The sequence below is a fragment of the Callorhinchus milii genome, unplaced genomic scaffold (genome assembly GCF_018977255.1).
Source record: "Callorhinchus milii isolate IMCB2004 unplaced genomic scaffold, IMCB_Cmil_1.0 Scaffold1, whole genome shotgun sequence".
Classification (NCBI taxonomy): domain Eukaryota; kingdom Metazoa; phylum Chordata; class Chondrichthyes; order Chimaeriformes; family Callorhinchidae; genus Callorhinchus; species Callorhinchus milii.
In genome coordinates, this window is record NW_024704742.1 from 127,223,034 (window position 1) to 127,237,642 (window position 14,609).

Below are 14,609 nucleotides of genomic sequence, written 5' to 3' on the forward strand. Positions count from 1 at the left end.
AGAATAATTAGTAGCTTCATTGTAAAGTGCTCAGTGTAGAGCTAACTTGTGGCTGTACTCCATAACCTAGCACAAAATTGTATATCAGAGGTCAAGAATTTTCTACGTAGGAAATTACAGATTAGAGTCAGGATTGCCAGAAATTAAAATATGTTTGTAGCCCAAAGTCAACCAAATATTAGCTCAAAAGTAGTCCAATATTATGTGTTGCCTACTATGGATGAACAGATTTAGGTTAGTGCTTTTAAACTGAGTAAGAAAAGGTCTTCAAAGGAATAAAAATGTTTGCAGGTTTAATGTAAAAGTTAGGCTCCTGCCCATAGCCATGTGGAGTTAGGCTTTGGGTTGCTTTAAAAAGCCTGCAGTGAAGGTACTTTTGCATTTTGTGAATAATGTCATAATAATGCATATAATAATAATCCTTGCATTGGATATGGTACCTTATCACGTCATCTCAAAGTGCTTCACAGGATTGCACTGTGAAGTGTGGTGACTGTGTAGTTGTTGGCGAGCATGGCCGTCAGTTTATGCACGGCGATGTCCCACGAACGGCCATGAAATGAGTGATCACCTTTATTGAGAAAAATTGTCGGAGAAACTCATATAATAATATTCTTTACATTTGGTATAGCGCCTTTCACGTCAGAGGCCATCTCAAACCGCTTACAAGGTATACAGTAAAGTGGAGTGACTGTTTTCTGGCCTAAAGCAGCAGCCAGTTTGTGCACAGCAGTCTCTCACGCACCCTTATGAAGCGAATGAACAATTTTTTGTATGGGGGAATTTGTTCGCCAGGACGCAGAGAGAAACTTCCTTCTCTTTGTGAATAATGCTGCGGGATCTTTCACATTCACCTGAACAGAAAGACAGGGCCGTGATTTAGCACTTCACCCAAAGGACAGCACCTCCAACAATACAGCTCACCCAGAGCATTGCATTGGAATGACAGCTTAGACTGTGTGAGTTTCAAGTTCTGACCCACAACCTTCTGACTCGGAGCCAAGAGTGCTACCACCTGAGCCAGGCTAATACACAACTCATGGTCTTAAGCTCGAAGGATTTGTCTTGACGTTCCTGTAGCTATTCCGTCAATTATTGTACATATTTTGTGGAACTCTCGACTTTTGTTTTCTAGGATGCTTCTACCATCAGTGCAGATCGGAGGGAAATCCTGCATCAGAGCTACATCTCTTTCAGCAAACTCCTGCAGAAAATCCAAGGTATTGGTCAGTCAATTGACAGTGACTGACAATTTGTTTTGTGGAAGCTTTAAATGCATGAGTTTAGATTGAAAGGTGACTGTAGGATACTCCTGCATTTCCTACCCACTTATTTTGAAGCCATGTTGCCTCCTTGCAGTTTTTTTAAAAATTCACCTGTGCAACGGAAATTGTATTAAATATTTTTGTACCTCTCTGGTTTCTGATAGTCTCTGTGCGCTGGTATTATGCAACACCTGCACTCTATATGGGTGACCCACTCTCTAGCTTCTCTCTCAGCACCTCTCTGGACTGATTGCTGGGAAATTTGGAACTGAGCTGGGGCCAAATCTCTTTAAGATATGCCTAGGCGGTGTTTAAAATCCTTACCCCATAGCAATCCAATAGAGAATGCAAAAGTAACTCTGAGGGCTGGGGAACAGCAGTTACATTTTAAGAACAAAATGAAAATGCTGCTTGTGTTAGTGCCATATGATAAACTCCACTGTGTGTGTGAGATTGTAATTGCTGGGATGAATCTGAGCCTTTCCATTTCTGTGTCACAACACTGTCCTTTTTGTAGAAAAATCATTGTACATCTACCCTCCCTGCCTCCTGATCCCAACCCCCACATAGGGTCCAAATCCCTGACTATACAGCACCTTAGGACATCCTCCCAACAGAAAAGACACTATACAAATGTCATTTGTTGTTGTTGTCATGATTATACAATACGAGTGACCTGTACAAGGTGCTGCAGTGTTGATGTACAATTTTGATGTAATAATTTGATTGCCTGATTGCCCACTATTAATAACTACCCCTCATTCTCTGTTTGCAGGGTTATCACCAGTCACGCTCAGCATACCCTTGGAGCTGACTGTTCTGTACAATACAATTGTTCTAAACATTGTCTTGTCTGACCGCATTGATCAAAATGATAATAATTTGATTTATCAGGGACTTCTTCGAGGTACGTTGTAAGTAGATTGCCTAGTTTGTAGCACTTCCTCTGGGTTAGAGTACTGTGAAGTACTGCAAAGTACTGCAAAGCATAACTCAAGGCTGACACTGCAGTGTAGTAATGCAATGCTGAAGGTTCCATATTTCAGGCAAGACTTTACACCAGTCACTAATTGACATGCGGACTATTAAAAACAGCAGGGAGTTTTCCTTTTTTTTCTTCCCGGACAATATTCCTTTTCCAAAATCACAAAATATTATTATTAAAATATTATATCTCATTAAAAGTGCAGTGTCAGCACTTTGAGACATCCTCCCGACGTGAACATAAGCAATGCTAGACGAAAAAAGAGCAAGATTTATCTAATTTGCCTTCCACCTTCCAGGCAGTCGCGTGCACATATGTCCCAAACTACCTATGTACTATATCCCATAATATTATTTCCTAAAAGAAAACTATCTAATCTGTGTTTAAAAGAATCAACACTTCCTGCTTCAACCGTCTCCCAAGGTTCACAATTCACTCGCTGAAATACTGTTTGTGTAGATTCGTTCTGAATTTACCCCACTTCAATCACAGGCCGTGTCCTCTGATTCTACTATTCTGGACAAGTTGAAACAGACTGTCATGATCTATATTTCAGCGCTTTGGGATGTCCTCCCGATGTGAACGGCGCTCTATAAATGTAATTTTGTTGTTGTTATATTGTCTTGCCCCTCTCAATCTTCTCTTTTCCAGCGTGACCATGCTCAATTTACTTAGTCGCTCCTCATAGTCCAGTCCTTCCATTCCCTCAATCATTTTAGTTGCCCTCCTCTATCTTCTCAATTTCTCCAATATCCTTTTCGTACTGCGGCGACCAGAACTGTACACAGTATGGTCTCACCAATGTTATACAATGACAGGATTACCCCACTATTTCAGCTTGCTATTGATCTTTTGATACATCCCAACATCTGGTTTGCTGTACTCACTGCCACGGAGCATTGTTGGGAGAACTTCAATTTATTGTTAATCAGGACCCCCAGGTTCTTTTCATTTTCCATACTTATTATTTTCCCTCCGTTGGCAAAAGCCAAGGTTTGGGGACCCCAGTGCATGTTCCGCTAATGCTGGAGTCTAATCAGCTGAATGCAATTGGCTACCACGTTTTGCCCACAAAACACAGTCACTACACTAGAGACATCTCTACGACATGATAACGTGCTATATCAAATGCAAATATTATTAAAACAGTATAGTTTGACATCAAAAGTATTACCTGGCAAGCTTCCCACTGCTTGTCCAGCTCGGAACACCCTACCAGTTAAGGCTTTGGCTTACAGCGTTAACAGGAGCTGAGTGGGAAGAACTCCTGGCCCCAATAACCAGTCAAACGTGGTGACCATGACATGTTATCACAACAGTTTAACGTTGGTTCACTTTTTCTGCTCCTTTGCATTTGTTCAAAACAGGACTGGAAGCTCACAGCAGACATTGTGATAAATTGGATGTCGTGAAATTATGGAGTGTGACATTTCAGATCACCCATAACCGAGATTTCACTCACTCAGCTGAGCAGCTGGCCAGCTTGCAGTGTGTGCTGTGGCTGGCCAACCATCAGCTGGAAAAGATCGAGGCTGTATTTCACCTGCTGAGAGACCGAGAATGTGCAGTAAGCCAGTTATGTCACTTCCCGCTGTTTGCTTATTCAGCAGAACTCACTGTGTCCTGTTGTAGTGCCTCACTATCACGAGAATTTATTATTTCCCCAAGATGATGATTTAAATTACTGATATTCTTTCCTGTCACTGATTTTGGTGTCTGTGTATATATAATCATAACAATTATCTAAAATGCAGACTATTCAACAGAAACTGTAATTTGTAATAGACTTTAGGATTTAAATTCTCGTCTTGAGATTTTTGTCCGTGACACATTGTGCAGAGTGTTGAGAAATTCTTAATTTGCAAGCTGCCCTAATTGGAAACTGGATTTCCTCAGTGACTTTTCTCCCCACTGACACGTGCTTCTCTGTACCTGGTCTGGCTTCTCGTTGCTGAGATGGAGCCCTATAGTGGCTGTTTCCCCATCCAAGCGACCATTGTTCAAGTATGAGCTTTGACAACAACAACAAAAATAGCATTTAAATAGTGTCTTTCACGTGGGGATGACGTCCCAAGGCGCTCACAGTGAATGTTGGTAGAGACTTGACTCTTCGGGATGTTTACAGCATTGTCCACCTGATTGCCACACAACCAGTACAGGGTGTTGAAGAGGGACTGGCTGTTTTTTCCCATTCCGAACCCTGGCAAAGCCAGACCCAATTTGCCCTGTTTGTGCAGCCCTGGCTGAGACCACCAACAACAACAAAAAAAAAACATTTGGATAGCGCCTTTCACATTGGGAGGACGTTCCAAGGCACTGGACACTCAGAGTTTCGGACCCGAGCTGGGAGTCGGAATCAGGAGGGTGGAGGGCAGTGGGGAATGGAGGGTGATCGAAAGCACGGTCGAAGAAGAGGGCCTTGAGATGGGTCTTGAAGGAGGCAAGGAGGGAGGGGACGAGGCAGAGGCACTGCGGGATGGAGTTCCAGAGAGTGGGGGCAGAGTGGCTGAAGGCCCGCCCGCCAATAGTGGGGTGAGCGAGGTGGGACGTGAAGCAGGCCAGAGCCCGCAGAGTGGAGGAAGCGAGCAGGATGGTAAGGGGTTATAAGGTCACAGAGGGAGGGGGGAGCAAGACCATGGAGGGCTTTGAAGGGGAGGACCAGGATCTTGAACTGTATCCTCTGTGTGATGGGAAGCCAGTGGCATCGGGCGAGGATGGGGGTGATAGGATCACGGAGCCTGGTGCTGGAGAGGACACGGGTTTCAGAGTTCTGGATGATCTGCAGCCTATGGAGGGAAAAGTTGGGGTGGCCGATAAGCAGGGAGTTTGCTTAGTCAAACCTGGATGTTATGAGTCAAGCCTGTAGAGCACTTGCTTTGCAAGTGAGAGACCTGAGTTCAATTCCAGGCAGAGGGCGAAACCTTGGGCAAGTTTCCTTACTCCACACAGAGCCTAATAATAATCCCTCCAAAACAAAAAACAATAATAAATTGGTCATTTTCAATCTACGACTGTTTGTGGGACATTGCTGTGCGCAATTGGCTGCCGCGTTCGCCACAAATATACAGTCAATTCGCTTTGGGACGTCCTCCCGACATGAAAAGCGCTATATCAAATGCAAGGATTATTATTATTATGAATATGTCTATGAGGTTTCAGTGGCCTGCAGTGTGAGGCAGTGCTGGAGCCGGGCAATTTTGCGGAGGTGGGGTAGGTAGAGTGGGTCATGGATGGATGTGGAGTAGAAAGGATAGTTGAGGGTCAAACAAGATGCCAAGGTTCTGGACTGACTTAGTGAGATGGAGTGTGCAACCAGGGATGGTAATGCTGTCAGCGCCTGAGGTGTGGAGGTGCTGACAGAGCCAATCAGGAGAGCCTCGGTCTTGTTGACATTCAACTGAAGAAAGTTTGCTCTCATCCAGGACTTGATGTCTGACAGACATTCTGTCAGGACAACAATGGTCCTGGAATCGAGGGTGGAGGCAGAGAGATAGAGGTGGGTGTCATCCGGATACATGTGGAAGTATGCGGAGACCAGCAAAGAGCATGAACTGGGGTTCGGACGAGTTCAAAAGCTCCTGGTCCAAAAGCCACATCGCTATACATCTGGGCTGCTACTGCCGGGCTTTCTCTGGCCTGCTCCTGGTCAGGACTACTCAGCAACAAGCTCTTCCCAACAATGCATCACACACCAAACACTGTAACTCCAATGTGCACACTGTGTTAGAGTTTGAGCCTAGACTATATGAGTCCAAAATGCCAACGCAGAGTTTGAACCCACCATCTTCTGACTGAATGTAACCTACTGAGCCAAGCTGACACCAAATGCTCTTTCCATTTTGAGTCTCACTTCTGTTCGCTCAGTGAACCTCCTCAAAATTTACCGCTCCACTCTAGCCTCGGCCAAGTCGTCCTTCTACTCCAGGATAATCCTGGAGGCGAAGAACAATCCCAGGCTACTGTTTTCCACCACAACCCGACTCCTCCGTCCCCACCGCCAGCCCGCGCAGGTCATCTCCTCCAACCTTCACTGCGAGGAGATGCTGGATTTCCTTGAATCCAAGATCAAGGGAATCCGCTCCGCGGTCACTTCCCCTCCAACTTCCACCCACCCCCCACCCCTTCCCTCCCACACTCCGACTCCTACCCATCCTCCCCTACACACCTTCGTACCCGTTTCCCCACCCTCTGTCACTGAACTCATCCTATCCCTAAAACCAACCACCTGCTCCCTTGACCCCATCCCCACTCCACTCCTTATCTCCCAGCTCCACTTTCTTGCCCCACATATCACTGACATCATCAACCTGTCCCTCTCCTCTGGCTCTGTCCCCATTCCATTAAAAACTGCCATCATCACGCCCACCCTGAAAAAACCCTCCCTTGATGCGTCGCAGCTATCAAGCTACCGGCCCATCTCCAACCTCCCCTTTCTCTCCAAGGTCTTGGAAAGAGTTGTCGCCTCCCAACTGCGCTCTTTCCTTTCCACCCATTCTCTTTTCGAACCCCTTCAGTCAGGTTTCCGTGCTGCCCATAGCACAGAAACTGCCCTGGTCAAGGTCACCAATGATATCCTGACCATCTGTGACCAGGGCTCCCTCTGTCTCCTCGTCCTCCTCGACCTATCGGCAGCATTCGATACGGTCGACCACGCTATCCTACTCCACCGCTTGTCCTCCCACCTCAACCTTCAAGGCACTGTCCTTGAATGGTTTAGGTCGTACCTTTCTCACCGTCTTCACTTTGTCTCGACGAATGGCTTCTCCTCCACCCCCCGCACTGTCTCATGTGGTGTCCCTCAGGGCTCTGTCCTCGGTCCCCTCCTCTTCACCCTCTATATGCTCCCCCTCGGTGACATCATCCGCAGACATGGAGTTAACTTCCACATGTATGCGGATGACACCCAACTCTACCTTTCCTCCTCTACTCTCAACTCCACGACCACCGATGTCCTGACAGCTGCCTGTCCGACATCGAGTCCTGGACGAGAGACAACTTTCTTCAGCTCAACGTGCGAAAAACCGAGGCCCTCCTGATTGGCTCACGTCAGCGCCTCCGCACCTCAGGCGCTGACACCATCAGCATCCAAGGCTGCACTCTCCACCTCTCAAAGCCAGTCAGGAACCTCGGCGTTTTGTTCGACCCTGAGCTGTCCTTTCTCCCTCACATCCGCACCACAACTGGCACCGCCTTCCATCACCTCCGGAACATCGCCAGACTACGGCACTACCTCACCCCTCACGCTGCTGAAACCCTGGTTCACGCCTTTGTCACCTCAAGGCTGGACTATGGGAACTCTCTCCTCGCCGGCCTTCCCGGCACCTCCCTCCACAAGCTGCAGGTCATTCAGAACTCTGCAGCTCGTGTACTGTCCCGCACCAGGCTTCGGGACCACATCACTCCCACCCTCGCTCGCCTCCACTGGCTCCCCATCCCCCAGAGGATTGATTTCAAGATCCTCATCCTCACCTACAAGGCCATTCACGGCCTTGCTCCCTCCTACCTCTCTAACCTACTATCCCCCTACCTACCTGCCCGTACCCTCCGTTCCTCTGGCTCTGGTCTGCTCCACGTTCCCCGCCCCAACCGCCCTACCATCGGTGGTCGGGCCTTCAGCCTCTCAGCCCCCAGGCTCTGGAACTCCATCCCCCAGTGCCTTCGCCTTGCTTCCTCCCTTTCCTCCTTCAAGGCCGGTCTCAAAACCTTTCTCTTTGACCGTGCCTTCAGCTCCCCTCTCGACTCTCTTCCCCCTCCTCGCTCCCTCCCTTCCCTCCCCTCACCCTGACCATTTCCCCCCTCCTTGCTCCCTCCCTTCCCTCCCCTCACCCTGACCATTTCCCCCCTGCTCGGGTCATGACCCAACTGTGCAGCGCCTTGGGACGTCCTCCTGACGTGAAAGGCGCTTTATAAATGGAATCTTGTTGTTGTTGTTCTTGTTCTTGTTGTTGTTGTTGAACAAGAATTCAAATGGAGTTTGGCATTCATTGTGTTTATTGAGTGCACAGTGAGTGCGTGCATGTTGTCTGTAGGATGAAACATTCACCGTAAAAAAAAAATTATCAATAGAAATAAACTATCATGATTGTAAACATGCCTGTACCACTCCTCACTTTTATGTGTTTTATTTTGTAAGGGTTCCTCAGCCTCTGCTTTGGATGAACGATCTGGTGATTTGCTGCAATGGATTAAAATGAGTTCTGTCGAAACTGACCCTGGAGCTGAGGGAGTCTCACTGGTGATCCAGAGCCACACGAGTCTAAGACAGCTCCTCTTCACTGGCATTGCTTTCCTTCGAGGTACTCGCCCAAACCTGTGGAAGGCCTGATCGTAAACACACTGTTCAGCAGTAATGTTCGTGGAAGTCTGACAGTAGCTAGTTGTTTAACTGCATTAATGAGTGGTATCATAATAACCGTTTACATGGCTTTAAAATGAACACTGACATACCTTCATCTCACTGGTAATGAATTGATGAATGGAAAAAAATTATATAATATTTTGATGAGAAAATATTTAGTTTGTAAATAATTAATAACCGTGGATGTAGGTGGATATTTTGACATCAACACTGGGGAGGAATGGCGGCTCAGAGCAGACGTACGAGTGGCTGTTCCTTCTTTCATCCATTTATGATCTCTTATCGGAGATGTTTTGTTGCCATGTCAATTCTCCTCACTGGACCATGTTTTCAACAAAAAAGAAAATTCTGTGGTCCCGAGATTCAATAAGACTTATCTTCTTAGAAAGTCATTGTTTTGTCAATTTGTCACGTGCTGAATAGCTAAGGCAGTCCTCTTCCTATGTTTGTTTTCTTAACATATATTCCTTTAGCGATTACCAGTACCCTTCATTCCTAACTCATGACCGCTGAGAAGGTTGTTTAAACATCCACTGTGGTTTCATATCATGTGACTTAGAATTATGATATCTATCTTCAAAAAAAATTCTGAAGTTATTTTCATGTCTGCTTAACATTCCACTAGTCACTTAATAGATTTTAAAATTGATCTCCTATAATGCTGCTAGGCTCTTTTTTATGCTATCTCTTCATATCTTCATCTCACTGGTAGTGAATTGATGGATGGAAAAAAGATGTCTTTTTTTAAAGTATTATCCTGCTGCTTTCAGATGCATGAAGATTTAAGAAGAATGATTTGCTTGGTTGCTGCTAGTATGTAACTAATTAATTACTGTGGATCTAGTTGGAAAATGGTCTTTGAGAAAGAATGTGCTTATTAACCTTTTGTTTTACTCCCAAGTTTATTATGGCCATGCAGTAAGAATGGATGAGGTTGTAGGTAGGAGCAAACGTTTTGCTTGTTGCCAGCCTTGTGCGACCTAATTTTAGTCCAATTCTTCAGAGTATTGCTGAATGAATAAATTATAAAGGATTATTAATGTTATTATATTGCTTTCTTCTTGCACACTGGCTAGGTTTTCGCAACATGGAAGACGGTAATTTTGCAAACGCCATTGATGTGTTGCAACAAGCAGTTGCGGGACTTTGCTCCAAGAGAATCCTGGCTCAGCTCTATACCCTGCTCGGCTATAGCTCCATCCAAATGGTAATAAATGTCTGTTGTGTTTGGTGGTTATATTGTGTTTAACCCACAGAAATGTTTTGGGCTTCGAGAGCACCATTTTTGAGTGATGAAAGTATTTGTTCACTTAGCAGTAAGTAGGAATGCAGTTGTTAGTCGATTGGCAGATCCCTTTTCTGGGGGTAATAATCCTTTCAAAAATAAGTAAAATACAAAAATTATAATAATTTGGTCACTCAATCCAAATCTGTTTGTGTGCAACAAGATGTCGCGATTTGCCCACAGAATATACAGTCAATTCACTTTACAGTATACTCTGTGAAGCACTTTGAGACATCTCAAATACGTCATAAGGCAATATATCAACTGCAAGGATTATTATTTGGGGCATGCAATGCTCCTAAAAATGAAGAGAGTATACCTAAGTAATCTATGGTCCAGAGGCATCCTAGTTGCACGCAATATAGCCCCTTTCACATCAAGAGGACAACTTGGAAGTGTTTCACAGGATATACTGTAAGGGGTAATGATTCTGTTGGTGAATGTGGCTGCCAATTTGCGCACAGCAGTGTCCCACAAACAAGTGTTGTTATCAACTGGGCCAGGGTGATGCCCTAATAGTAAAAATCCTAATGCACTCTTCCGATTCGACCATTGGGGTCCGATTCGACCTTTGAAGTGTACAATAGCATCCATTTGATAACTCAACCAATTGAATGTGATTGATTGCTTTAGCTGGAAGCACAGTAATTTATCTTACAAGAAGCTTCAGTGGTGTGTATGATCTGTATCGTGTTGTTCAATAACAACATTACCTCTGATACAAGAGAAGCACCAAAAAATAATAAGTTATGCATACAATCAATAATACTAACCTTGAGCTGTACAAAGCTCAGGGTAATACTGCAACAAAAATCTCTAAGTGTAAGGAATTGATGAAAATTCAAGGTTTTTGTTCAAGGTTGCACATCAAATTATATGTGAAACAATATTCTCAGCTCATACTATCCACTAATAATAATCCTTGCATTTGATATAGCGCTTTTCACGTCGGGAGGACGTCCCAAAGCGTCTTACTACTTACTGCTTCATCAGTCAGGCTATGTCCTACAATGCTTTAGCCCTACCATTTATCTCTGTTTCTCTTCTGCATAGTTGGGGGGAGAATGTTGCACAGTTAATACAGATTTGTGGTGTTGAGGATAATGAGCAATAAGTTGAAGTGTATCTGGCGAAGGGATTGCTTGATTCTTCAGTTTTAATGTATTCACATGTTCAACTTTGTGCTTTTGTAGTTTGTTATTTTTTACTTCTTTGTGAATATTGAATGGGAAAGAGTAATAGCTTGATGTACACCTCATGATGTCCTCAACCCACTCTTTCTCAGGAACTCTCTCCCAAAAGACCTTTGCCTTGTTCTGTCTCTCCCTGCCATCCAAAGTCTTAAAGACCCATTTCATTGACCTTGTATTTTGTCCACATCCCTAAATTCTCCCTCCTCCCAACATGAAAGGCGCTATATATTAAACAAAACTGTTTAGTGCGTGCTATCATTTCTGTGTAACGCCTTAGGACATTCATCCTATGTCAATTCATTATGCAAGTGAAAGTCCCTTGTAAAACTGGTTTGTCATGAAACCCAAATTCTTTCCACAGATACTCCACTCACCTTTGTTGCATCTCCTGTGTGTCAGCCTGGCTCAGTTTGTAGAACTCTCGCTTCTGATTCAGAAGGTTGTGGGTTCAAGCCCCACGTCGGGACTTGGGACTCATATAGTATAAGCTGATATTCCAATGCATTGCTGGAGGGAGGGGTGCATTGTCAGACGTACTGTCCTTCAGATGAGATGTTAAACCAAAACCCTGTCTGCTTGTTCAGGTGCTGGCACTATTCAAAAAGAGAAGGGAGTTACTCCCGGTGCCCTGGCTAACAATTATCCAAATACAATTGGTCATTCACTTCATGGCTGCTTGTGGGAAATTGCTGTGTACAAATTGGCTGCCGCATTCATCAACAAAACACACTGTTGCTCCACTTTACAGTGTATTCTGTGAAGCGCTTTGAGACATTTCAAAAACGTGATAAGGCACTGTATCAAATGCAAGGATTATTATTATAATAATTATTAGATCCTGTGAAGCGATTTGGTACCTGCTCCCAATGTGAAAGGTAGGAATTATTATTTGTACCAATTGTAGGAATTATTATTTGTTGTCAAAGTCTGAGTGCTTCACAATATTTGTCGTATAGTGTAAAGGTTGTCCATTTGTAGGCAAACGCTGATAATTGTTGTAATTCTACAGATTTAACATGTAAATTTTGAATCCACCGTCACCAACTTAGACAAAGTGGTTGTACAGTATTTTCAACATATTGGATTTTAATAGCTTTTGATATAAAATGTGAAGTTTTATAACTCGTTTATGAATATATACTTCTGTATTTTTTAAGGACAGACCACAAACTGCCTTGCAGTATTTTAAACGGGCTCTGCAAGCAGATTTCCAGTGCCTTTCTGCATTGAATCACGCTGCCCAGGTTTACCATCAACTGGAGATGATGGAACCAGAGCTTGAGGCCCTCAAATATCTCAATACGGTGAAGCCCATTATTACTTTATACAGTCTTCATTGATTACATTATGTTAGCTGAACTGTTGTGAGCAGGTTAAAGCAGATGTCATCCTCAATAGCCACGTGTGGCAAAACAATCCAAAGTGCAAGCTAGTAACTGTCTAGATGAAAACATTTCATCTAACTTTGTTAGTGCAAGTAATGATAAATTGAGCTTCTTGCAGTAAATTGCTCCGCTGTTGGAAATAATGCTATGTAGCTTTCAGCTCTAATAAAGGGGCATAAGGTGGCAGGGGTTTGTTCAGAATCAGTGTAGCACACTGAATGTTAATTGATAAGGCAGGGAATTTGGAATGAATCTTAGCCAAAGTATTTTGTTCCTAGGCTTTGGAAAGTCAGGATCAGGCGAAAGAAGATGTTGACTTTATTGACCCTGGAGTTCTGATCAGACCTGAACAGCTTTTACGGATCCCTGAAACATGTCTTCCTCTGGCCAGTGTAAACCAAGCCCATGTGAAGCACTTGCTTGCAAAAAAGTTTCTTCAGATTGGAAGGTATTGTCAGACCCCGCCACCGTTAAGCGCTCCTGGACACTACTCGGCATGAAGGGTGCTATATAAATGCAAGTTGTTGTATTGTCACATTCCATTGTGTGAGCAATGTTTGGAAAATCAGTTAAGTAATTAAACCTGGTTCTAGCTGGGAAGGTGATTACTTAAACCAGGTATCAGAAAGGGACGTCCTCCCGACATGAAAAATGCTATACAAATGTAATTTTCTTCTTGTTGTAGAATTAATGTAAATTCCCCTCAAATGTTCAGTTAAAATATGTAAGAAAAAATGTCTAAATATGAAAGTTCAAATTAATACAATATAAATTACAATATAATACAAATATATACATTTATATAGTGGCTTTCACGTCAGGAGGACATCCAAAGGCACTTAACAGTACTGTCCTGGCACTCGAACTGGAGGTTTGAGTCGAGGGGAAAGGTGACTGAAGTGGGTTGACTGTATTGTATTTTTTTGTTAAGAGCTGAAGAGGCAGCAGAACACTACCTTGATCTTCTGTCTTCATTCCTTGAGGGATCCCAACAGGAAGTGAGTAAAAATTATTTACTTGGTTTATCTTTGCAGACAAGCTGCATTTTATTTTTTACATTTTACAATATGAACCGTAGTGTACTCTCCAGTGTCCGATTAAACATTACTGTTTCTGGCTGTGACCTCAGCCTTGATCCCAGTTTAGATCACAGTTGTGGCTTCTGCCTTTCTTGCTGAAGATTTTACATGTTCTAGAACTGGAGTGAAATTCATTGACATACTCAAATCTGATCATAGATCTTCTTAGTCTCAGTTGTGCCACTTTCTTGTTAGTAGTGTTTACATTTTTACAAAGTGCTTCATAGAATATATTGTAAAGTGGATTAACTATGTATCTTGTGGGCGAAACATGGCAGCCAATTACACACAGCAGTGTCCCACAAACATTTGTTGTCTGAATGACCACATTTTTTTTAGATCCGCTAATTGACTAACAACTAGGTTTACTGCTAGGTAAACAGAGGTGTGTGAAACTTGCCTAAGGTTTTGCCCCGTCTAGGAATTGAACCTGGGTCCTCTCCCTTGCGAGGCAAGCACACTAACCACTGCTCTGCGGGACTCCATTGTTGTAAATCACAATTAAAATGTTGTGTCCTTGATGATCCCCTCTGGTCGACGTGGATCCAGAAGTAGCAGATGTTCACATGGAGTCCCGTAGCTCAGTGGTTAGGGCACTCGCCTCGCAAGCGAGAGACCTGGGTTCGATTCCTGGCAGGGGGAAATCTTGGGCAAGTTTCCTTACTCCACATGCCTGATAATAATCCCTCAAGAAAGAAAAACAATAATAATTTAGTCACTTCAATCCATATCTGTTTGTGGGACGCTGCTGTGCGCAATTGGCTGCCACGTTTCGCCCACAAAATATACAGTGAATTCACTTTACAGTATAGTCTGTGAAGCGTTTTGAGACTGTTGACGTATATTGACTATCACCTCAGGCTACATTGGCTATATTTCAAACAGCAACTGAATGTTCTAGAAGGTTTGATAGTTAAATAGTTAAGAGCGGCTTTGCTGACGGGTTGAGGTTAGTTTCTGTTTACATTTCATATTTTTCTGGGAAGATGTTCACTCCTCTGAGATAATGAGCAATCAGGTCCTTGAGCACAGATGTAAGAACAATGGACCACAGAAAGA

General features: G+C 43.8%; 1 protein-coding gene across 3 annotated transcripts in view; it reads left to right on the forward strand.

Moving 5' to 3' along the window:
• Positions 1 to 14,609, forward strand: part of fancg (FA complementation group G) — a 29,666-nt gene that overhangs the window by 1,799 nt on the left and 13,258 nt on the right. For 2 of the 3 annotated variants that reach the window (XM_007890708.2, XM_007890709.2), the window contains exons 2-9: positions 1,136 to 1,220; positions 2,041 to 2,172; positions 3,618 to 3,817; positions 8,384 to 8,546; positions 9,685 to 9,815; positions 12,244 to 12,390; positions 12,750 to 12,919; positions 13,403 to 13,469. In XM_007890708.2, coding sequence (XP_007888899.2) covers positions 1,136 to 1,220; positions 2,041 to 2,172; positions 3,618 to 3,817; positions 8,384 to 8,546; positions 9,685 to 9,815; positions 12,244 to 12,390; positions 12,750 to 12,919; positions 13,403 to 13,469 — 1,095 coding nt within the window. The remainder of the gene's footprint in view (positions 1 to 1,135; positions 1,221 to 2,040; positions 2,173 to 3,617; positions 3,818 to 8,383; positions 8,547 to 9,684; positions 9,816 to 12,243; positions 12,391 to 12,749; positions 12,920 to 13,402; positions 13,470 to 14,609) is intronic. The other variant, XM_007890710.2, reaches the window with a different exon arrangement.